General features: G+C 52.5%; 8 protein-coding genes across 8 annotated transcripts; 5 read left to right on the forward strand and 3 right to left on the reverse strand.

Moving 5' to 3' along the window:
• Nucleotides 1-2,190: 2,190 nt before the first annotated feature.
• Z519_06996 (uncharacterized protein) lies at nt 2,191-2,856 on the forward strand (the record flags this gene model as incomplete). The annotated part of the gene is made up of 4 exons (XM_016764733.1): nt 2,191-2,210; nt 2,275-2,347; nt 2,396-2,502; nt 2,556-2,856. The coding sequence occupies 4 exons, from the start codon at nt 2,191-2,193 to the stop codon at nt 2,854-2,856; spliced, it is 501 nt and encodes a 166-aa protein (XP_016618683.1).
• Nucleotides 2,857-3,018: 162 nt separating this feature from the next.
• Nucleotides 3,019-4,051, reverse strand: Z519_06997 (uncharacterized protein; the record flags this gene model as incomplete). Its single annotated transcript, XM_016764734.1, has 6 exons — nt 3,019-3,391; nt 3,438-3,535; nt 3,598-3,717; nt 3,802-3,851; nt 3,908-3,939; nt 4,008-4,051. 6 exons carry the CDS (start codon nt 4,049-4,051, stop codon nt 3,019-3,021), a joined length of 717 nt encoding a protein of 238 aa, XP_016618684.1.
• Nucleotides 4,052-5,379: 1,328 nt separating this feature from the next.
• On the forward strand, nt 5,380-6,391 carry Z519_06998 (uncharacterized protein; the record flags this gene model as incomplete). The annotated part of the gene is made up of 2 exons (XM_016764735.1): nt 5,380-5,420; nt 5,500-6,391. The coding sequence occupies 2 exons, from the start codon at nt 5,380-5,382 to the stop codon at nt 6,389-6,391; spliced, it is 933 nt and encodes a 310-aa protein (XP_016618685.1).
• Nucleotides 6,392-8,513: 2,122 nt separating this feature from the next.
• Nucleotides 8,514-10,929, forward strand: Z519_06999 (uncharacterized protein; the record flags this gene model as incomplete). Its single annotated transcript, XM_016764736.1, has 4 exons — nt 8,514-8,546; nt 8,686-8,826; nt 8,883-8,896; nt 8,949-10,929. 4 exons carry the CDS (start codon nt 8,514-8,516, stop codon nt 10,927-10,929), a joined length of 2,169 nt encoding a protein of 722 aa, XP_016618686.1.
• Nucleotides 10,930-13,489: 2,560 nt separating this feature from the next.
• Nucleotides 13,490-14,053, forward strand: Z519_07000 (uncharacterized protein; the record flags this gene model as incomplete). The annotated part of the gene is made up of 1 exon (XM_016764737.1): nt 13,490-14,053. The coding sequence occupies one exon, from the start codon at nt 13,490-13,492 to the stop codon at nt 14,051-14,053; it is 564 nt and encodes a 187-aa protein (XP_016618687.1).
• Nucleotides 14,054-14,905: 852 nt separating this feature from the next.
• Z519_07001 (uncharacterized protein) lies at nt 14,906-16,898 on the forward strand (the record flags this gene model as incomplete). Its single annotated transcript, XM_016764738.1, has 3 exons — nt 14,906-15,206; nt 15,278-15,451; nt 15,517-16,898. 3 exons carry the CDS (start codon nt 14,906-14,908, stop codon nt 16,896-16,898), a joined length of 1,857 nt encoding a protein of 618 aa, XP_016618688.1.
• A 164-nt stretch (nt 16,899-17,062) lies between these two features.
• On the reverse strand, nt 17,063-18,699 carry Z519_07002 (uncharacterized protein; the record flags this gene model as incomplete). Its single annotated transcript, XM_016764739.1, has 2 exons — nt 17,063-18,595; nt 18,661-18,699. The coding sequence occupies 2 exons, from the start codon at nt 18,697-18,699 to the stop codon at nt 17,063-17,065; spliced, it is 1,572 nt and encodes a 523-aa protein (XP_016618689.1).
• Nucleotides 18,700-19,171: 472 nt separating this feature from the next.
• Z519_07003 (uncharacterized protein) lies at nt 19,172-20,688 on the reverse strand (the record flags this gene model as incomplete). The annotated part of the gene is made up of 2 exons (XM_016764740.1): nt 19,172-20,356; nt 20,410-20,688. The coding sequence occupies 2 exons, from the start codon at nt 20,686-20,688 to the stop codon at nt 19,172-19,174; spliced, it is 1,464 nt and encodes a 487-aa protein (XP_016618690.1).
• Between the last annotated feature and the right edge of the window lie 1,917 nt (nt 20,689-22,605).

Below are 22,605 nucleotides of genomic sequence, written 5' to 3' on the forward strand. Positions count from 1 at the left end.
AGCGGCACACGCAGAAGAGAAGTCGGTGAGAATGGATTCGACGTCGTTACAGTCTGTGGTCGGTTTGGGAGACATTCGAATATGGCCCAAACACAGGCGTAGAGAGCAGTGGAGTGGAGCCTAGGGGCCTTTCTTCCTAGGGAGGGATCCCAGATGCAGCTCTGGTCGATAGAGAGGTTGTTTTTAGGCAGCGGTTTAGTCCATATTCGAGGATTTCGTGCTTTTTGCTAGGCTCTGTGGTGATGGTGGAGCTGTCTTGCTGTCCGGTGTCGAGGCCTCGGAGAAGACTTGGAGCTCCGGGAAAGAGTGTCAAGAGGGTAGCCAAGCTGTTGCTCCCTTTTTGAGAGTTTTGTCTTGCTTAATCCAGGCACTCTAGTGTCGGCGTTGTGCTCATTTTTGACTTTGGCTGCAGGTTGATGAGGCGTTGCGAGGGTCGCTAGAGCATGTTGGCTGTTAGTCTCATGCGGCGGCCTTTCGTCGAGTCAAGCTCCCACCACACAGAACTCTCACCCCGCCTGGTAGCCCGGAATCAAGGCACTGGTGGCACTGATGAGGATTCAACTCCCATCCACACACAACCATCCATCCGCGCTCCGTTGGCACGCCCGCTTCTCCTCTCTCTTCGTGGCTCCCCAACCAGACCCAGATGGAAGTCCTCTATAAAGTTTGGATCCTTAGCTTCGCAAGCCTGCACCAACCTTCATCTCTTTGTCCTGAGACAGTCCAATCTACCATCTCTGGCGCATCCACTTACATTTAGACCGTTACCTCTTCCGCCAAATGCTCAGAGGCGATGACCCATCCACCCCATCCAGCAAATGGTTGTCGCACAAAGGAACCCAAAGTGTCCTCGAGTACCCTCACCTCGGCCGCCTTATCCTGAGTACCTATCCGGAGGCGGGGTATTTCGTTGCTGGAGTTTGCCAGTAGGAGTCTCTGATAAGGACATGAGGTCCAACTCCCCCAGTAAAATGCGCCCAATAATGCGAGGAGGTCCTTGGCCCCGTTGACTTGTCCCGTTGATCGAGCTCGTTCAATCCTGTTGCAGCCCTACCTTGCCCGGGTGCAATCAGCGGTCAAGGTCGTGGCGCCCGAACATCACCTGCCTCTTTCTGAGACAGGCTTCCCCCATTACACCATTGTGCTGACTGTTGCCCGCAGTCCAACGTCGCCTAACGAGTCATTTTCAGGACCTGCTTGTCTTCTGTGAAGGCCGGACATAAAAAGCTGGCGCTGACCTTGCCGTCCTGTTTCTCGGCCTCCATGACAGACCATTTTGCCTCGAGTGTTTGAAGAATCTCTTACCAAAAGGTCCGAGCAGATAGATTTTCGGCCAATAAGGCTGACATGAGTTTTGGCGAGTGATAGAGACCTGCTATATCGTAACTCTCATCAACGACTTTTCTACCGAAGAGGCTGCCGCAGTGCTGGGAGATCTCCTGTTGGGTAGGCCCACTCTTAGCCGTACTGCCAATGCCTTTTGCGTCCACCGTATCAGCAGCACCTCGACACCTCCATAGTATTGAACGATCTCTCGACCGCCCTGACATCACCCTATCACAACGATTTTGCAGTGCACCAGACGTAGGGGTTGCGAACTCCACCCTGGTTTTTGCTTGGATCCGGAAGCCTTCGTGCATCGAACTTTCAAGAAGTCATGTTCGCGTCAAAGGCGTCGGAACGCGGTTTGTATTCGTCACTGGGAATCGGTGCCAACGTCCCGTTTGCGCGGAAACAAGTTCTGGCTCCTTCGGAGAGTCGAGTGCCGCTATACTCCCCAGTTGTTGACCACATATAAGGGAAGCGGTTTGCTTTTCCCACGTGGAACCTCAGAAACCCGTTGATCACAAGTTATGGCATCTTGCCCGCTTTGCGGAACCCACTCGTCTTCCTTTGTCATCGTTTCACCCGGCGCCCAAAGGCACAAGAAATCGTGATATTGATGCTAGACTGTTGTTGATTGGGGCCGAACTGCAGACGCTCTAATTGATAGATTGCATGAACCGCTGCATATTCTCGACCAATGAAATCTTCATGACAACCCAAACCTGACTATTGTTTCTTCTTCAATATCCGTGACTTTGTGCGGTGAGTTCTGGGTATCTCAGACCGCTCCCGGGGCTTACTTTGAAGGGGGCCGAAAGTACTTTGCGACAGTACCATATCTGGCTGTGGCCAATCGACTGCACTATGGCAAAGCTCTTCATTGGGTATGTGCCCGAAGTCTTACAAATGTAGCTCTCATGGCGAAAATTGACGTGGTCTTTCCAACAGAGGTCTTGCCTGGCACACTACCGACGAAACATTATACGAAGGATTCCAGCAATTCGGCAAGGTGGAGGAGGCGGTAATGGTTGTGTCGACGACTTGTGAATAGGTGGCTGATGTCGTTCAGGTTGTCGTCAAAGACCGCGACACGAATCGCAGCAGGGGTTTTGGATTTGTGCGCTTTGCGACCAAGGCGGAAGCCGATGAGGCTCTTCAGAAAATGAACAACACCCAGTGAGGCGAAAGGGCGACATCCACAACACATCAGAAACTGACTCCTTGAACAGATTCGACGGTCGCCTGATTCGAGTAGATCATGCCCAGGACAACAGGCAGGGCGGGCCTAGTCGTGGTGGTGGTTTTGCTGGAAGAGGTGGATACACAATGCCCATGGCACCGGGTGGTTATCAACAGCCTGGGACCCAACCACGAAACCCCAACCCGCAGGGCTTCGGCCGTGGTGCAGCGTATCCTGCTCAGTATGGGCAGTATAATCCGCAATACCAACAACCAGGAAGCCCGTATGGTGGAGGCCAGCAGCAAGGAGGCAACAACCCCTACGGCCAGCAGGGGCCACATCGACAATAGACCAAGAAGTTCAGGGATAATGACTTAATTGCGCGAAGATACCCACCGAGTCCGTCCACTGCTTGAACCGAGCTGTCAGTCGAAGACGGCACCGTTGACTTCCAATCGAAGCGTTGAGACCGAACCAGCAGAGTTATCCAAGAATGTCCATACCACAAGCAATCATACTTCCTTCTCTATCTCCTCTTGCTCCTCAGTACTGTTGACTTTTCGCAAGGTATTGCCAAGCGCAACTTGGCGGCGCGGGACTCTAAAAGGTGGAATAAGGGCTCGAACTCGTCGGGCAAGGTCTGTGATATGTTCATCGTGGCTGTCTGGACTCAGTTCCTTCAGGGCCTGTTCGAGATGGAGAAGATATTCTCTGTTCTCCCCACTTGGACCAATACTGGTGTTGATCGTTTCTGCAATTTCATGCGGCGGCAAAGCTCCCAAAAATTGAGGATTGTCAGGCATACCAATGTAGACCAGGCAATGAAGATCTGCAAGCGAAGTGTCCGCTGGGTGAAAGGGAGTGTACTGGATACTGTATCCATTTCTGCTCAGGGGTCAACCACAGTCACAGAGTGGCCAGGGCGGCATACATTTCGCGAATATCCAGGTACTCCTGGACCTCTTTCACTTTCGAGGGTATGATATGATAGGCGACACCCCACACGACGTCTCCTTCCGTATGACGTTGCTGATTGGTGTCAGTCAAACACAATGGGAGCATGAACACGAGGATTGAGGCGCATGTCGTACAGGGTCGTCGAGCGTTTCCCAAAAGGATCTTTCAATCAACGTGACCACTCTTCCCGGAGCGCCAGGGGTCCCACGGTGATCCTCGCTGGTCAGTCTGTTCAGCATTGCGAGCCGACTGGCCTGCACGAGACACTTACCTTGCCTAGACGACGGACTTCGTTAGCAAATGGTTGACTTGTCCTAGGCCATCGCCATGCCTCCTACCTGCCAGAAACGACGAACGTAACCTTTGATATACCCTGGAATCCGCTGGTCTATTTCCCATGAGCTCTGATGTTCGCTGACGCCGAGACGAGCTCTTGATTCCTACCGAAATGTGGAGGAGGTTTCCAGATTAGGCTCCTGTCGACTCAGGGCATTGAATCAGTGGTTTGGACGATGATTATGCAGCTGGTTAGGGTCCAACTCACCCATAGCCAAAGAGCCAGAACTCCTGCGTACGAAGTGGACTCATGCCCGGAGGGTGACGTATGCGGCTTGGGAGATGAGATTGAATCGGGCGTCGAAGTAGGATATATCGCTGAGGCGTCGGTCGGAAGGATATGAAAATGTTGAATCCAGGCGTAGTGAAAGCACGGTGATTCCTGGTATCAAAGTCAATAGGAGTAGTATGTAAGCAGAGCAGAAAGGAGCTGCATAGATATATCGACTAACTCGACTAAGGAGAAGGCCGTCTGGAGATGGAAAAGAGAGCCATGGATGATGAATTCATTTGCATCACTGGTTGCTGCCGGGAGGATCACAGGCGGCTTCCGCTGCCTAACGAGGCCGCCCTAGTGGGACAGGCGAAGAGGAAGACGCAGAGCCACGCGCCCCCAGGGAGGTTCCGGCGACCTGCGCGTCCACTAATTAGTTAAGCAGCCTAACCAACCCCTAATTCGGCCCTATGGATGCCTACAAAAGAACAGCCTGGAGGGGCTACTAGACTTCACCTGGCTAAACTTCAGGCCATCAACTCGAGCTGCTAGGGTGGCCACGGATCTCTCCCGCCGCCTGAAGCCAGCTGGCAGATCTCATGCACACTAATTCGAGCTTGCTGAGTCGAGTCTGAGCAGAAGCAATCCAAGCTTACTATGTATGTCCTGCTTTGTGGTCTCAACACGGTGACTGAGCTCGGACAAAGAAGACGGCAAAGACGCCGACTGACTAGGGTCGGTTTTCAATTCCGAGGGGAAACGGAAAGACCAGGCACCATCACACAAGATAGCGGGAGAGCGGAGCGACGCCTATCGCAATTTGAAGATTGATGTTAGTCATAAGTTAGTCATTGGGGTTGATGGGATGGCAAAAGAGCCCTTCGTATCTTCCAGGGATAGATGTACTGTGGAAAGAGATATTACCATGAGAAGTGGGATTCCCCGATCCTTCGTTGGAGGTCGAGTCTGGACGAAACCCATATTTACAGCCTCACCAGCCTTGCGATAAGCCGCCCAGCCCAATTTTACTCGCAGGCTGCCGAGGCGAGGCTACTACCACAGAAGGTAGGTGTGCTACCTCGTACTCGGTACCTACCAAGTAGTACTATGAGAGGCTTGGGGAACTGCGCCCAGAAGCCCGCCCCCCCCCAAAAGCCATCGTTTGCCTGCGCCGACCTTCCCACCACAGTTTCCCACCTGAGCCTCCGGGAACCGTCATCATGCAAACAATCACTTTACCAAGCATCAGCTCTGCTATCAGCCTCATCATGACCAAAAATGGATCACTGTCTTTCTCAAATAATGCGTGAACTTCGCTCTCTTCTACATTAATCAGAAGTTTTTATTCTGTCGGTCCACATCCCAAATGGCATACAACAAAGCCTTCAATCCCGATGCCTTGCCTGCGTACGGACGCACAACCCCTCCCCCGCCTGGCTTTCGGATGGAAAAAAGAGCGCACTCGCTGACTACTTGTACATGACAGTCATGTAGAGCCCGAGCAGGCTGCGCAAGCTCTCAGTCAACTTGAAGCAAACCGCAAACCCTTCCGTCCTAATCCAAATCAACCACCACCTTTGAATCCCATCTCTCAGCAACCTGCGTCAGCTGGTGGCCGTCGTCCGTCCCCTGCGGGAATCCCCCCAAATTCCTATCGACCGCCTCCTGTCCAGACAAACCCACAGCAACAACGCCCTATACAAAATCAATCTTATGGAGACAACCAGTATTCCCGCTTACAATCGCCCCCTCCAATGAGCTACGGCTATGGGATACGACCCCAGGTCGATCCTGCCAATGTGCGACATCAATATCCGGCAAGGACGCCAGCGCCCCAAGATCCTGACACGGTTGATTTGCAGCCTCTTTTCCGTGCTGCAAATGCATCGGGTACTGGTTCACTCACGACAACAGAGCTGGGATCGGCCTTGGTGAATGCCGACTTCACCCCTTTTGATGGTCGAACCATCACTTCGTTGATGCGCATGTTCACCAACTCCCCTCCAAACCAGCCTCAAGGGCCAACCATCACCTACCAAGAATTTGAAAATCTTTGGCGCTTCCTCGCCGCTTGGCGCACCCTGTTCGAGAAATTCGATGAGGATAGGAGCGGCCGGGTATCGTTGGCAGAGTTCTCCAAGGCTTTGACGGCATTCGGCTATCGATTGTCTCCGCCTTTCGTCAACATTTTGTACAACACGTTCAACGATCGAAGTCCCATCCAGAACCAAGGCATGAGCTTTGATCTATTTGTGCAATCTTGCATCAGTCTGAAAAGGATGACAGACGTCTTTAAGAAATACGACGACGACCGAGACGGCTATGTCACCATGAGCTTTGAGGAATTTTTAACGGAGATTCTGCGATTACGGGACTAATCTGAGGGCGCGTCGAGTCTTAATCTGCATATTGATCATCTTGGGTCTCAAGGGTGAGAACTCGCATTGGATAGAGTGTCTCTGAATGCTTTGAAATTTGTTTGACCTGGGCGACTTGATGGACTCATAGTGGAGTCTGCCTCTTCGAATGCAAGCCACCGCAGGTGGCGTCCACTGTCTGTCTTTGTTCCTCTCCACAAAGGGACTATTGCACGATCCAGACTTTGCTCTCAGAACATTGGGTCATGTAGCGAATGCACATTACCCCAGGAAATTTCCTAAACAAGGCTAGGAGCGAGACACGATGGAAGGAAACGAGCTTCTGTCCAACGAATATTCGTATGTGTACCAGTAGAGTCGCGACGTGTGGCCGGCAAAAATGGCCGGCAAGGATCGGCGAAGCGACCCCGTGCATCATCATGAGACAAGCCCACCCTTGAAAACATGGGTTGACTGCCACCTCGCGAGACAAGGGCTCCGATCACAACTTCTGGCTGCCTGGCTCGCTGGTTAAAATCTTGAGATCTGGCGGTCAAAGTGCGACTTCCACCTGGCTTGAACCTAAACAGCTCTGCTTCGCCACGTGGATTTCTGCAGCGAAGCCTTCGAACATTCTTTGCGGAAGGGCATCTGACAATTCATCTTCTCGGATTTCCTCCCTCTTGCTGATCCGCTCTTATCGAAATGTCGCAGAAACTGGAACGACAGAGGGACTTGGCTGCGCAGCTCCTCGACATCAGGCAAATTCTAAGTATGGGCTCGGTGCTCAGCCCACCAGCCTTTAAGAGGGAAGCGGGAAGTTTGGAGTAGGGATAGTCTATGGACTGCCCCGACCTTGCCGATTTTCCACATTAACCGCCGCCGATCGCAATTGACAAAAGAGGTCAATGTGAGACAGAAGCTTGGTACCGAGTGACTGGTGTGATGAGCGACAAGCGGGACATTTGCAGAGACTCAGCAATCCAAAGCCACCACATTTGGTTGCTCCCTTGGACGGCATCGCGTGTTCGGCCGACTCGATAAGTCCCTCCGCTCCCAAGCGATCTGTACCCCCGTTAGATATCGTCGATGGAGAAGGGCTGTGGGCTGTCAATGGTGGGCGCTAGAACATTTGCTCCTGCAGACACCAGGCACATGCGGCACTTGCGCTGGATACCTAGAACTGGCCTAGTGAGACGCAGGCCGTTTGGGCAAAACGGAGACTTCCCACGGTTGCAGAAAGAGCCCAGGTCAAACTCCCTGGGGAGGAGACAAGGATGCGGGCTCAGCAGAAACCTCTAGACTTCCCCTGAGCGTCGATCGTCAACGTGGGTGTAGAGTAATACAATAGAAGTGAGTGCCTCGAGGGCGACATAGATGATTGGAGGCTTCTGAGACACACCAGCAGGCACATTCTTAATGACAATCATCGTTGAGAGATCCCTTCGGCTCGAGCTGTGGGCGACCATAACCCTGAGGGGGGTTGACGGTGGTGACGGCTTTAGTGATAGAGGGGCGGGTTCCTCTATTCGTAGACTCGTAGCCGGTGGTGCGTCGCCGAATTCTCACCAATTGACGCCGGTGCCACTAATACTCCGGGCAGTGAGCCATCGAAAGTGCCTCGGCGGGAAGCAGCCATGCATGCAGCCAGGATCCTCGCGCTCGCTTTGGCCAGTCCCCCGGTTGGCCCCTAGAAGCCAGAAGCCAGACTTGCTCGCTTTTGGCTGCTGCGTTTGCTGTGCCTAAGCCATGCCCACCCCGCCACAAACCACGAGTCAAGACCCTGTCTGCGCCTAGCACTGGTGGCAACTAGTAGTGAACCAGAAGACGGGATAGGATTCCACCTATTGTTACTCCTAAGTACAGGAGTTGATCGTTGCTAGCTCGCAGTCTACCGAGCAGGAGTACTACTGCTACTGCCACCACTGCTACCATACTTCCACTACTACCACCATCACAGTGCCAGCCGATTTCAAAGCTGATGTTGCGAATTACCGCTTTGCTGTCTCCTACTTCCTACCAACCTCACCTCCTCCCGCCTACGTTACCCTTGCTCTACTCCAGATGCACTCCTCTCCAGCCTGATTGCACTCCAGCCTCTCTGCCCATGTATTCGGGTGTCTGCAGATGAGGCGCGTCAACCATGACTTCCTTCTTTGGAAAGCTCAAGAGCCAGGTGAGTCGAGAAGCAAGACGGACCGAGTTTGAGTCCTCTTCAACATCCCCGGGAAACTCTTGCGCAAGACCTCTAGTTGTCTTTGTTTGCCCGACTTCTGTGGAATAGTAACTAATCATCTGATCTTCCACCCCTTCAGAATGCGTCTGCTCCAGCAGTAGGCGCATCCACCGCCAAAAAGGACGCAAATGCGCCTCTACCTACCCCTCTTGAGCGCATGCTTGCGAATGCGGGTCCGATTCGCAACGATGGCAGTGATAAATTCTTTGGCATGGAAAACGTATGTCTCATTCTTGCCTCAAACTCCTTTCCTCAATTAACAACCATCTTCTGCAGTTTGGAAACAGCTGGTCAGTGCTGAAACCCCATCAGCGTCGAGGGTCCGTCGTCTGATCTTCGCAGCTATTGCAACTCGATCCTGCAGTGTCTCTATTACTCTGTGCCTTTCCGAGAACATGTCCTTTCGTATCCACGCCGGTCCAACCCCGAAGCCGTCGCCTACGCTCAACTGCACGCTCCTCCTCGGGTCCCGCCGAATCAGCAAAATGGGGCGGCGAAGAAGCCGCCTGGGCCTGCATCCGCGCGAAATGCTGGAACGCCTCCTCAGCAACAGAAACCAGAGGACAAAGACTCGCCGGAGTACAAAAAGAAACAGGCGATTACCACGGGTCCCATTCTGAATATGACTTATGATAACTCGCACGATTATGACATGCCAGAAAGCCTTTTCACCTCGCTAAAGGACATATTTGAAGCCATTGTCTTGACTCAATCAAGGATGGGGGTCGTGAGTGGGCACAGATTCCTTGAAGTTCTCCGCAAAGAGAATGAGATGTTTAGGTCCGCCATGCATCAGGACGCACATGAGTTTCTAAACCTTCTTCTCAACACTGTCGTGGAGAATATCGAAGACCATGACAGAAAATTGATTGCCCAGAAAAAAGTGGAAGAACCTCCGCCAGCAATAGAAGAACCAGTCGATGTGTCAAGGACAGAATCAGCGACTGTATCATTCCCCTCGATATTACCAGTCCCGACAGCGAATTCTCCGACAAAGTGGCTTCATGGCCTCTTCGAAGGCACCCTCACTTCCGAAACCAGATGTTTGACTTGCGAAAACGTTTCCCAGCGTGACGAACCTTTTCTAGATTTGTCAGTTGATTTGGAGCAGCATTCCTCTGTCACTGCATGTTTACGAAGATTTTCTGAGGAGGAGATGTTGTGTGAGCGAAACAAATTTCACTGCGACAATTGCGGCGGTCTTCAAGAAGCAGAGAAGCGAATGAAGATCAAGAGACTCCCACGGATTTTGGCTCTACACCTGAAGCGTTTCAAGTATACTGAAGATTTCGGCCGTTTGCAGAAGTTGTTCCACAAAGTCGTGTACCCTTATCATTTAAGGCTCTTCAACACCACGGACGATGCAGAAGATCCCGACCGACTCTACGAACTTTATGCAGTGGTTGTCCACATTGGTGGTGGACCGTACCATGGCCATTATGTCGCCGTCATCAAGACCCAGGATCGGGGCTGGCTGCTTTTCGACGACGAGATGGTTGAACCTGTGGACAAGAACTTTGTCCGCAACTTTTTTGGAGATAAACCGGGTCTTGCATGCGCCTACGTGCTGTTCTATCAAGAGACGACACTTGAAGCGGTCCAAAGGGAGCAGAGGATGGAAGGAAAGAGACGAGCTTCGCAGGATCTAACCACTCCTTTGAGTGCCGAGGCCAAACGCTCAGCAGAGTTGCACCGTGTTGAGACCTTCAGTCCACTGAGCTCTCCGGTGTCGCCTGCAGAATCTGCACAATACGCAGTGCTCGATCATGCTGTAACGGCACCGGCTCAATTCAAAGTCAATGGCCATGTCGAAACACCTCAATCGCCTCCGCTCACTGCCGTTAGACCGACAAGCCCTGTTGTGCAAAGCAAGAAAGAAAGAGCTAAAGAAGAGAAGGCACGGAAAGCCGCAGAAAAACAGGCGGAGAAGGAGAGACAAGAAGCCGAACGACAACGCCGTAAAGAGCTTGCTAATAAAATCACGGAAGCCCACAAGAGACAAGAAGCAGAGCTCAAGGCGGCATTGGAAGCGAGTAAGGCTACGAAGGCCGAGGAGGATAAGCGGAACGCCCTCGAAAGAGCACACACCATGCAAGCAAACGGAAGCAGTCCATCCGGGCTGGATCGGTTCAAACGATCGAAGAGTCTACGATTTGGGTCCCTAACTAAGAGGGACAAGCCACCGTCGAATCCCTCCGAGGAGCATATTGTTCCCCGGCTGCCAACGGACGGTACGGAGCCTCCAGGAAAAGAGAAGGAGAAGGAGAAGAAAAATCGTTTCAGCATTCGGAAGAAGTCGTTCGGCGTGTTATCATCATCATAAAAACACAGGTATTAGCGCATCTACAACTGCACTATCTTCGACCTGAGTTCACATTGCGCATATATATGTTTACGGGTCATTAGAAACCGACGAAGCGGATTGAATGTTTGGGACTCTTGTCATGGTAGGTTACATGGGGAGTTATGCTCCAGGCAGCACAAAAATCTTCGAAATATGTCCGTTGTCAGTCGGACGACGTTTGCGTGTGTTTCGCACACTCTCCGATTTATGACTGGGTTACGAAAACTTCAATGTGACGACCGCATTTATATGGCGCCTTCACTGCCTCCATGGCGTTCTTGGCACCATGTTTCGCCGCACACCTTCGGGAAGCTAGAGAATATCAGACACTCGGTTGGAACGCATTTCCATGTGAAAGGAGTGGAGTTCGCCTTCAATCGATAACGAGCGTCTAGTTCTCTTGCAGCGCAGATACAGTCGTCGCTGGCGCACCGAGCGCGTCGAAATGCGCCGGCCTTGGCGTTTAGGAACCCAGGCATATTATGTGTTGTGGGAGAAATCGGGAGGAAGTGGTTGACCAGGACCAATTCGAGGTCGATTGACTGGATGGAGTATGTATTTGTGCACGGTTCCCCGTGCTTGATTGAGGGTGCTGCGGTCCGCTGCGTGAAGGAGAAGTGAAGGGACGCCCTCGGGGTGGGGATGAAATCTTCCTGGCCTGCATGGTGTTTCTCTTGCCGTTGCCACTGCTGGTGGCAAAGCGAAAGGGGCGGTGGTGTAATGAACATGAAAGGTATTTGCGTGCCTGCAGACGAGCAATATCGAACAAAAATTGCATATAGGCGGAAGAAATACAGGGACGATCATGAATACACATCTTGCGACAACCAATTCTTCCCTGAATCATGAGAGCTGGTGCCTGAAAAGAGGATCTCTAAAGACTTTCTTTTGCTGCGAAGGTTGCGCTGGAACAGGGCATATGGATAACCGGGTACGCCAACAGACCTCGTAAGCCTTTAGTTATTGCTGTTTTGCTCTCCTGTGGTTCGTGCGTCGATGGACGTTCGATCACAAAAAAGCGCTCGTCGATCTCGTATCTGGAGCTGGCATCATCCAAGCATTATTTCATAAACGATGATTAAGGAATTCACCAAGATGAGCGGCACTATTTATCCCCCCCATCACAAAAGTCCGTCAGCAAATGGCTTCTCTACCACCAGCACGAACGTTCAGCAGGCGCGTGGCTCATACGGCGCGCGTCTATTAAGCCATATTTGGAGGGAGTACTGACCTCGACATAGCGTCCGGACACTCGAAATCAAGTTGATGCCTTTGCTGCGAAAGCTTTCCGGGTCTTGAGTGGGAGCCCCGAACGCAGCGCCGGTTGAGGGATCGTTTAGAGAGGATTTGCCCCAGCCAACTACTCGCGCGAAAAGAACACGTGTTAGCTCTTTTTCTTTTTCCCCCTCCCCCTTGATATTCACGGGGATTGTGTAGAACGGCGACAAAATAGAGTGGTAGAGGTCATGGAGGTATAGGAAAGGATGGGTGGGGTGCCTTGGTGTTGGACGTACTTCGAGCGAGGAAGCGGTCTTCGGAGAGAATGGCGATGGCGTTGAGGAGAAGGCAACTTGCTAATGTGAGAGATGGTCTGTTAGTTTCACAGAATCAAATCACTGTAGCAGGGCATGGGAAAGGAAGGGACCCTGGTGTCGGTCTGCATATTTCATGGGGTCCTCGTTAGATTTGAAGCGGAGCGCTCACCGTAGATGAACGGGCCAAAGCCGAAAAGGCTGAGCATTTTATCGCTATTTGTGTCGGTGTGAAGGTTCTGGTTTGTGAGAGAAATACAAGAGTCCAAGTGAGATTCCGCAAAGTTACAGGTCGAGCATGGGATCTGTGTGAACAACAGCACAGATGGTCGATGTTTTTGAGGTTGAAGCCACCCATCAAAACCAGATCGGCCCGGAAAAACATGCCGCCGAGAATCAATTAAGGCCAGCTATCATGCTTTCGAGGGCACATGGCTGTGAGAAAAGCGGCCGACAGCTTCGAGGGCGGATCAGAGGCGACTAGCCGGTCTTTAGGCGCCCTTCTACTTGCGTTTCAACTTTGCTTGGGATGCCCTTATTGGGACATATCCGCCATTTGCCCAGCCTTGGGAGGAAACCGCTTTCGGGGAACCCCTTCTCTTATCATCATCGTGTGCAATGCTTCGTGTCATCCTCGGTAGCCGTATTGAACTCAGATGCATGATTTTGCTGGCAGAGAACCCACGTGTAATCGAGTTCTTGCACAATGAATCCACATATTGTGGCTCAGTATCTTCTTCTGGATGCCGAGGATATCTCGATGTAGGCGTTCCTCTCCGCACCACTCGAACCATTCGATATGAGATAGCGCCCTGGGGCGGGGTTCGAACTGCCACGTCTAGCAACTGACTCAGACAAAAGGAACACGGGCTGCGGTGCTAAGTCTATATAAGGCCTGTGAGTGTTCATGCCACATCTCGCTCCCTTCCAATCTCCCAGGGAATCAAGCTTGTCAGAGCGCCGTTGAATAGACCTCCGCACAAAGCTCCATAACTCTAGAACTCAGCATGGCTGAAATGGTCCAATCTGTCACCAGCTTACCTCCTGTCAAACGGTACATTGCGACGCACGATGCCAACGGCAAGAGTGTCTACGTCGACACGCCTCCCCAGCAATACTTCCCGGTGCCCGACGTCGGTGGTCTTGCCCGTTCTTTTTCCGTATCCTCGGTTCCGGCAAAGTTGGAGAATGACGAAGATGTGAAAGCATACCTGGGTAAGGAGGGACCAACCAGCTGGACGTCGTCGAGCATCGTCACACCGGGAGGCGTGAACCTCCTGATTGTGGATCTGGCGCCTGGAGGAACGAGCGTCATGCATCGGACCGTGTCGATTGACTTTTCGGTCTGTGTGATCGGGGAAATTGAGCACGAGCTGGACGGCGGAGAGAAGGTTTTATTGCGGCCGGGAGATCATATCGTCCAACGAGGGACCATGCATCGATGGCACAATGCCTCGAAGACGGAGCCAGCAAGATTTATAGCGACCACAGTTTCCTGTCTGCCATTCGATATTGCTGGCAAACAGCTGGAGGAGATTCATCTTCCCAGGGACCCGCAAGAGAAGTTGTGAATTTTCAGCAGGATGAGCCATCGCAAGGATGGCAAATCAAACAAATGAAGATCTACAATCACTCTCCATCAGTGTTTCTGCCTCACCTGTCTCCACTAACTGGCACCTATTCACTCCCCTCCAGACCCTCACAACCCAATCAGAAAATTCCTACCATATCTATTACAGACGCAGAAATTTGTGCAACATATCCCAAATCGGAAGAAGTTCAACAGCGAATGAGACCATTAACAACTGCGAACTTCGAGCGTCAAGGGATATTGTTGTGCCATCGCCAAATGGCCAAAAGTTTAGTGGGTTTGGTGGGAGGGGCCTTTCCAGACGTGGTTCGCTGTTACAGCCAGATGGTCTCACCATGTCAAAAACCGAAAGTAAGCGTCGTATACTACTTACTAGTAGGTCATAGAACTGTTGATACAGCTGTTGTAAGATTGCTCGAGAACGCTCGCCACCGGGGCGAGGACAGGAGCCGCAACACCTGAGGAGGTTCGAGTGGGAAAGGTAATATGAGCTGCTCCGAGCCGACTAAACTTTTTGCCATTTGTGATGGAAGAGTGATGATGAAAGGGGCTTCTGTTCGATTCTAATACTAATCGGGAAACCTTTATAAACCTTTTTCGTTTTTTCCCCCTCTTTTAAAGAAAAATTATACTGCTGTTATTACGTGAAGGAGAGTCGAAATATATGAATACGAGGCTAGCACGCTGAGCGGCAAGGCTGAGACTAACGGGATATCCCTGAACCTTGTAGATGCTATTCACCATCTCCTTAAACCTTGTCTGACCATTTATCTCCTCGTCGTCCAAGTCCCCGTTGACGCTATAAATAAGCATCAACTATTAAATAAATAATATGGGTCGCCTTGAGCTCTGGCAGTCATGCTACCTGCTGTTCCCCTTTCTCGTTCTTTGCCACCTATACGTCTCCCCATATACCAAAGTCGAGGAATCTTTCAACGTGCAAGCCGCCCACGACATCCTGAAATATGGGATCCCAACCCACAACGCGAATTTTAGATTCAGGGCCCTCTATGACCATATGACCTTCCCAGGTGCCGTGCCCAGGACATTCATCGGGGCCATTGTCTTGGCCGCCATTGCGAAGCCGATGGTGTGGTGTGGAGGTCTCGAAGGAGCACAGCAACAAATGCTTGGTGAGAGATGGCATTATCTATCTCCTGGATCGAACCGCTAGTTCAGTTGCTTACTCTGAGCTGTTATTTAGTCCGATCTATCCTGGGTCTCTTCAATGCCGCTGCTCTCATCTACTACGCGTCGGGCGTGAAACGAGCATATGGCAGAACTGCCGCCGTATGGTATACTATCCACCAAGCAAGCCAGTTTCATGTCTGGTATTACTCGTCGCGGACTCTACCCAACATGTTCGCTTTCGGGATGAGTACGTGCCACCCCGGCCAGATATTCGCGAACTGGCCAGAAGCTGCTAAATACAAGACTATCCAGGCACGTTTGCATTCGCCCTCCTTTTGCCAGTCACGCCCTCAACCACGGACTCACTTGTCAAGCGCAACAAGCTGGCCCTGTACACCCTCACTCTAGCAGCTGTCATTTTCCGCTCTGAAGTCGGCCTTCTTTTAGGCTGCCAATGCCTCTACATGCTTCTGCGCAGGGGACTCAATGCCTCCATCGCACTCTCCCTGATCCGCAGGATCCTGGTCCCGGCCATCCTCACTGCCACCATCACCGGCCTTATATTGACAGTCTGTATCGACACCTTCTTCTGGCAATCGCCGAACCTCCTCTGGCCCGAACTCGCTGCGTTCTTGTCCAACGTCTTCCCACCGACGGATGGCCTTGGTGCCTCTGCTTGGGGGACGAGCCCCTGGTATTGGTACTTTACCGATGCGCTGCCCCGGCTCCTGATGAATCCCTTCGTGGTGGGCCTGCTACCGGCCAGCTTCATCTACCCCAGCTTGCGGGCTTCAAATCTGGACCTCATCATCCCGTCGCTAGGTTATGTGTCTCTGTATTCGTTCCTCGCACACAAGGAGACGCGATTCCTCTTCCCCGTCATCCCTCCCTTGACGGCAGCGATAGCCCGAGGGTCAGACTACGTCTATAAGCTGAGCCCTCGCTACCCGATCTGCTTCATCTTCGCAACCTTCATAATCCTGACCACAACATGCACTGCTGCCTTATCTCACTTCGTCTTCCTCCCGCTGTCCGCACAGACCTACCCGGGTGCCCATGCTCTCTCGTCCTTGCACGCCATCTCCCTCAACTACCCTCCTCAACCCGTCGTGCGCGTCCATCTGACAAACCTCGCCTTACAGACGGGCGTGACGCATTTCCTCTCGACGCCCTCGTTCACCAACTCATCAGGCCACGGGCGACCGGTCTTCTACCTCCCGGGCTCCGCGTCGGGCGACATACCGGCCCTCGTCTCTCCGCAGCGCACAAAATGGGTCTACGACAAATCGGACAACGAGACCGAGTTTCTGTCTCCTATTTTTTGGGCACGCTTTGACTACGTCGTCGTCGAGGATCCCGGTCGCGTCATCGGCCGCTGGGACGTCGTCGACAAGGTCCCCTCGTTGGGCCGCCTGCAGATCATGCCACCGGACGTCGGCAGAGGGATGCTCGTGCTGGGCCACACCAAGGAGGAGAGCAGAGAAGATGACGGACTCGCCAGGCTCGTCGGGGAGGTGTACGGGAGGAAGATGAAGTGGATGTACGGCGTCGTGCATGACCTGCTCCGGGAAGGGTATGGGTTAGACAAGGTGCTGGGGAAGCGAGCAAGTTGGACGAATGGCTGGTGGGTGCACTGGGGTTTGGAGACGAGGTTGTATATCCTGAAGAGAGTGCAGGGTGGAATTATCCCCTGAAGGGACCGAGAACGATGAATCTTCGAATTTCCCTAGAACCAACTGGCCCTTGAGACCTGCTTGCTGCCTGCTCCGTTGACATCAACCACCAGGTAGGTTCGATCTGGGTTGCTCCTCAGTCTACACCCTCTCCCAGAATTAGATGCCTTTCGAGCGTTCCCGGCTCACTTGCCACCCTCCAACCTGTCCACCCGGGCCTCCACCTCTCTCACTCTCCCACCTATGACCTCGACGTTCTCCTTCATCACCCCTTCCAACTCCCCCATGCCCTTCTCCACCGTCTCAACCGCCTCCCTCCACTTCGCAATCTCTTCCTTCATCTCTCCCTGCCGACTCTCCAACTCGTCCACCAACCCCTTGGCCTGTGCCGCGCCGTTGTGGATCACGCTCAACGTCCTCAGTCGCTCCAGCACAACAGGTAACAGGGGTTGCAGGTTCTGGATCGTGGGGAGGACATTGTACAGCGCCGTGATCTTGGACGACTGCTCGTCCAAGAACAGTTGGCTCTGTATCTGCAAAGATTCTTGGCCGGGGCCAACGACGCCGTCGGGAATGTCCCCTCCTTGTTTGTTCTCGTTGGCGTGCGCATTATTGGCGGCCGCCGCGGCAGAACTGCTTGCGGTCGAGAGGCCTCGGAGGCGCGGACGGGTATTTGAGTGTACGGTTGCGGAGACGAGCTGTTGCATTCGTTTGTCATGCAAGTCGGCTAGGGACGCGAGGGCATGTTTGCGAGAGGCGGCTAGTCGGTCGGATTCGGCGATGAGGGTCTTTAGTTTGGTAGAAATGGTCTCCAGCAGGGCCGTATTGAATTGAGATGTTGACGAGGATGAGGTCTCTCCAGAGGCAGTTGATTGTGGTGCAAGTGTGGCGGATAAGGTGGTGACCTGTGTAGACAGGCTCGCCAGCGTAGGTAGGATGGCTCCAGTTTGAGAAGCCGCACCTGTAGAGGAGACGCCCAGGGCGGATTCCAGGGCGGTGAGTCGATCGGAGAAGGCTGCCACGGCTGAGAGGGTGGATGGTGTCGCCGCCGTATTCGACGATATCTCGTTGGTTTCTTTCGGCTGGTGTCGCTGGCCTTGGAGTGAACTGGACGTTAATCTTGATACGAATTCGTCCTCCATCGAGGTGCCGGCCTTCAGTTTGGCTTTCGTGCTCAAGCCATCCAACACCCGACTGAGTTCCCGCACACCGTCCACATCCACGTCTTCGTCCTCATCACCGCCACCAGCTCCTCCTTGATGTTGCTGCTCCTCCACACTATCCTTGAACTCCCCGTCCTCGTCCTTCTCTTGCTCTTTTTCTCTCTCCCTCCTCTCCAGTTCTAGCCTGACCTCCTCTGCTTCTCTCTTCAATCTCGCCAATTTTGTGGCCAGCGTTTCCTCTTCACTGTCGCTCAGATCGCCAACCTCCTCTATCCCGTTCCCATGAAGCCATCTTCTTCTTCGACGCGAATTGCGTGTCCGATATGCGCGTCTAGTGCCACCAATCGAGTCCGAGAAGTCGACATCCCTGGCGTCAACTACGGAGGGTTCAAACCTCCGCCGTGCACCGTCACGATCAAGTGGTTGGCGATCAAGGCCTGGGCGGGCTTCGTCACTGTCGGAAGGAGAGGGCGAGATTGTGCGTACTGTTGCTGTCTGCAGGGTAGACACATCGTCTGCCAGTTCTGGCGTCTCATATACCTCTGGGGCAGCGTCCTGCAAGCATTGACGGTTAGCGGGATTTTATACGCAAATCGAGGGGAAAGTCGAGGTAAACCCACCAGATCTGGCAAACCGGCATACTTCTTGCTGACAGACATCGTACTTGCTCTTGGAGTTGCACTTTGGATTCCTACAGGGAATGGATACAATCCCAGGGACGCAACGTTTGGGTGCGTCTCTCCCGACGCGAGGATTATCCGATATTTATCCGTCCCATGCTGACCAGTGCAAGGTGTTTTGGAGTAGAAGATATACATGAGAGGATATAGCGACGCTGACTTGGGATCATACGAATATTAGATTTCTGGGAGAAGAAGCTTCTGTGGTCGGAAAAAACCTTGGGGTTATTTTCTTTTCCTTTTATGGGATGTAACATCAGATTGTGAAGGCAAAGGACATGTTTCAATGCGGTAAGCCTCTGGACTTGACAGGAGAATAGAGCTTGAAGAATGGCTCTTTCATTAGAATTCATAATCGAAGCAATACCACCTGTTAGCGAGCACTTTGACCGGCTCAGCATATCAAACGTCCATTCCAGGGTTTCCTCGCATACGCCTCGGATTCATGTCATTATGCAGCAGCCCTTCCCTTATCCTTGTGTATATGCTTGTCAGCATCCATATCGACTAGAAACCTTTCCCATGTCGAAATGACATTTTGGTAAAACTCCATGTGCTGGGCCGCCAACGCTCCCAAGCTGTCCCTAAACTCTACTCCTTTGATCCTTTCGAAATCCGCAACCTCGCGGACCACCTGCTCGTCAAACATTTCGCTCGTGGATTTTGCGCTGTCAACTTCTCGGTTGAGCTCTGCAATTTTAAGTTCTAATTTACGGGCGCGTTCGCGGCGGGCGGTTTCGTGGTCAACCCCTCGCATGTCTTCGACTTTGTTGCGGATGAAGGTAGCCGGGTTCAGGTTGCTGCCATGCGAGTAAGGGTTGTTCGAGGCTAACAGGTCACGTTCTGAAGTTGCTTTTTGTAGGTAATCGGTGAGTCCTTCGAAATCGAGTTGTTTCTGTTCGCGCGTTTTCAGGAGCGACTTGACGGAATTGATGTATGCTTCCATATCTCTTAGACTTCCCAGGTAGTTTTGGTCGGTGTGGTCTTTTAGTTGTTTCCACCCCCTCGACGTTTCTTCTACGCAGCCGGCGAAGGTTTGCAGTGGAGCCTCAATCGCTGGTTCTAGGGGGGTGAGTTTGCGCATGTTGTTGGCAAGGTCGGCGTAGTCGGCTTCAAGGTCCCCTTCTCTGCGGGAGACGCGAGCAATGATTTTTTCAACGTGTGACAAGTCTTCGTCGAGTTTGTTGGCCCGTTCCGTGACTTCAATAAACCGTTTGTCGGGTTTGTGGACTTTGGAGAAGGCGTTTAACATGGTGTCTGCGACATTATCGAAGAACCCTGAAGGAGCGGATGTATTACTTGTACCCCCTTCGCCCAGCGTATTGCTTCGTGACGGTCTCAGTCGCATTTGTGCGTTCCAGTCTCCTGTTTCGAGAAACAAAAGTAATATAGGAGCTCTCCGTAATACGGGGTGTAGGGTGCACCTTTTGAGGAAGCGATGTAGCGACCATGCCCGTCTTTGGGTGAATTCTGTACTAAAGCGATCTCCTCGAACGTAGGCCATGTTGTTCTTCTCGGGTAAGGGAGGGATCGCGCAGGCTTGATAATCTCGGTGCAAGGACTGACGGAGGAAGACAAAGTCGGTGAACCGTCGCCGAACAGCGAAATCGGCTCTCTGAAAGGACTTGAAGTCTGTCTATGAAAGGGCGTCAGCTAGGAAGTCTTGTTGAAAGCAAGCGACGGAATTACATGAGTGGTGACCAGATAAGAAACGTATGCATCTTTTGTGCCATCATTCTCTTTGAGTGGGGTATCGACAGTAACTTCCAAGGTACCGTCGCGACCTATGCCGGCAAGGTCGACATTGTCGGCGTGTTCACCAGCTTGTGGTTCGCTGGACATGCTGTCGCTTCTCGGCCCCTTCGCAGATCTGTCTGGCAAGCTACCATGGAAGGGAGTCGACGACTCCCCCTCGGGTGTATCTTCTCGTTGCCATGAAACGCTGTCAAATTCACCATGATCATCCATGTTGAGCTCAGTTCAATCCCCGCAGCGCAGGCACCTGTTATTTCCTTTCCGCGGGTCCGATTAGTGAACTGGACGGTAATTTGAACCTCGCACGCGATCAAGGGTTGAACTGGGCGACGACGAAGGGAGGAGGTGAGCTGCGGGACTTGGAAGACAGTTCGTGAGTGCCACGAGTTTGGTGAGGGAGAGGTCAGTTGCTGTTGTTCCCATCTCCAATCCCCGACTGACTGGCGGATGAGCATGACGCGGGCTTGGCATGAACAGACACGTGCAGCTTACCAAGCTCGCCAACTCGCCAGCCTTGCCAGCCTTGCCAGGTCATGCCGCTAAGACACCTCGCTCATCTTCATACTCGACTTTCATCCTGAACTTACTCCACCTCGTGCCGCCGGCAATCTACGCCACGAGGACAGATGGGGCAAACCCCTCCCTGTCAATGGACAGGATGGTGCGTTGACACGAAGATTTGCAAATGGTTAGATCATTTTGATGCATGGATACCCTCCGTGCCTTAAGAAACTCGGACCATCCTCCCTGTTTGCCTCCGTCAGATGTACAGCATCATATGAGACGAAAGTCTACGAACAGATTTCGATCGGTCGATGAATTATATCTTCTCTGTCCCAGAGTATCATTCAACCACAGGACACAAGGGATCGGAGGAAGACTACATCACCATCTTCGGTCGCTGGAGCCGTGGGTGGGTTTGCAGGGCTGTGCACCTCCGTTCAAATCTGTGGCCACAAGCCGTTAACTCTCTACTATTATATTTCTAGCATCATAATTGGTACATATGGGACAGACTCCGAAAAAGGTAGCTGTGCCTGCACTCGCCAGTGTCGAAAAAGTCGCCTGTCTCGCTGTTGAGCTTGTCCGGCATTGGAAGGTGGCGCCACAGCATTATAATCTGTTGTTCAGCTTCGAACTTGGCATTACTCCTCCAGTGTTCTTTGTGGCATCGCGTTGCCGTCATCCTCAAGATTCGCCGAGTGTCACCAGACATAGGGATGCAGTCCCCCGTTAATCACGGCGTCTCGCTGGACTAGAACTCTGGTCTTTGTGCTAGAACGTATCATCGAGATCGAAGAATGAGGTATGAGAAGGACCACTGATGATATGTGCATCCCGGAAATTCCGCGGACACGAAAAGTTTCGGCAGACCCTGAACAGGAGAGTGAGCGGGGTTATTCTGCGCTATATGCGGCCGCCGTTCAGCCGCGATGGAGAGACCTTGACAACTACCAATTTCTCTGACAGCATAGCGGACTAGCATGTACTCGTTCCATCTTTTCGCACCGTCTTCACTTCGGTTCTTTGCATATATACGCAATATCCCTGATGTTAATTGGTAGAAACTTAGGCAGCGGCCATGGCCTTTGTACTTGTGGTACATGGTTCCTGCTTCGTCTAGACTAAATATGCAGTGCAGGGGATGGCTCCGGGGATGGCAACCGTTGTCGCTTGATGACCTCTCGAGGTGGACTCCTATCAATTGGAAATGCAACAGAACCCAATCAGATAGGCATCCCTGTCACCATGCCTGTCGATGCCAATTGATGAGGCATCCGGAAGTAGGCGTATTCAGCTGCACCGGACGTCCAGGCTCCGTAAACGTTGAGCTCGAACCTAATATGAATAATATTGATGAGAATTCTTGGATCTTCCACTTACCGCTACACTTACTCGTGGACGCGTGTTGTGGGTAGCGGGTGCTAACGAAATTACCTTTGAGTATGGTGCAGAGTAGATGCGAAGATACCTGTGGGGCGGCAAGGCTGTATTGTGGATACGAGAACCGCGGTCCTGTATTTTGATTGGTTCTGGGGACTACCTCGCGGGTTGGTTGGGAGAAAGGCCCAGGGTGAGGACGAAGGTGAGACGGAAGCTAAGTGTTTAGAAGTGGCAGGGTTGCGCTGA

Source organism: Cladophialophora bantiana, assembly GCF_000835475.1.
Source record: "Cladophialophora bantiana CBS 173.52 unplaced genomic scaffold supercont1.10, whole genome shotgun sequence".
Taxonomy (NCBI): Eukaryota; Fungi; Ascomycota; class Eurotiomycetes; order Chaetothyriales; family Herpotrichiellaceae; genus Cladophialophora; species Cladophialophora bantiana.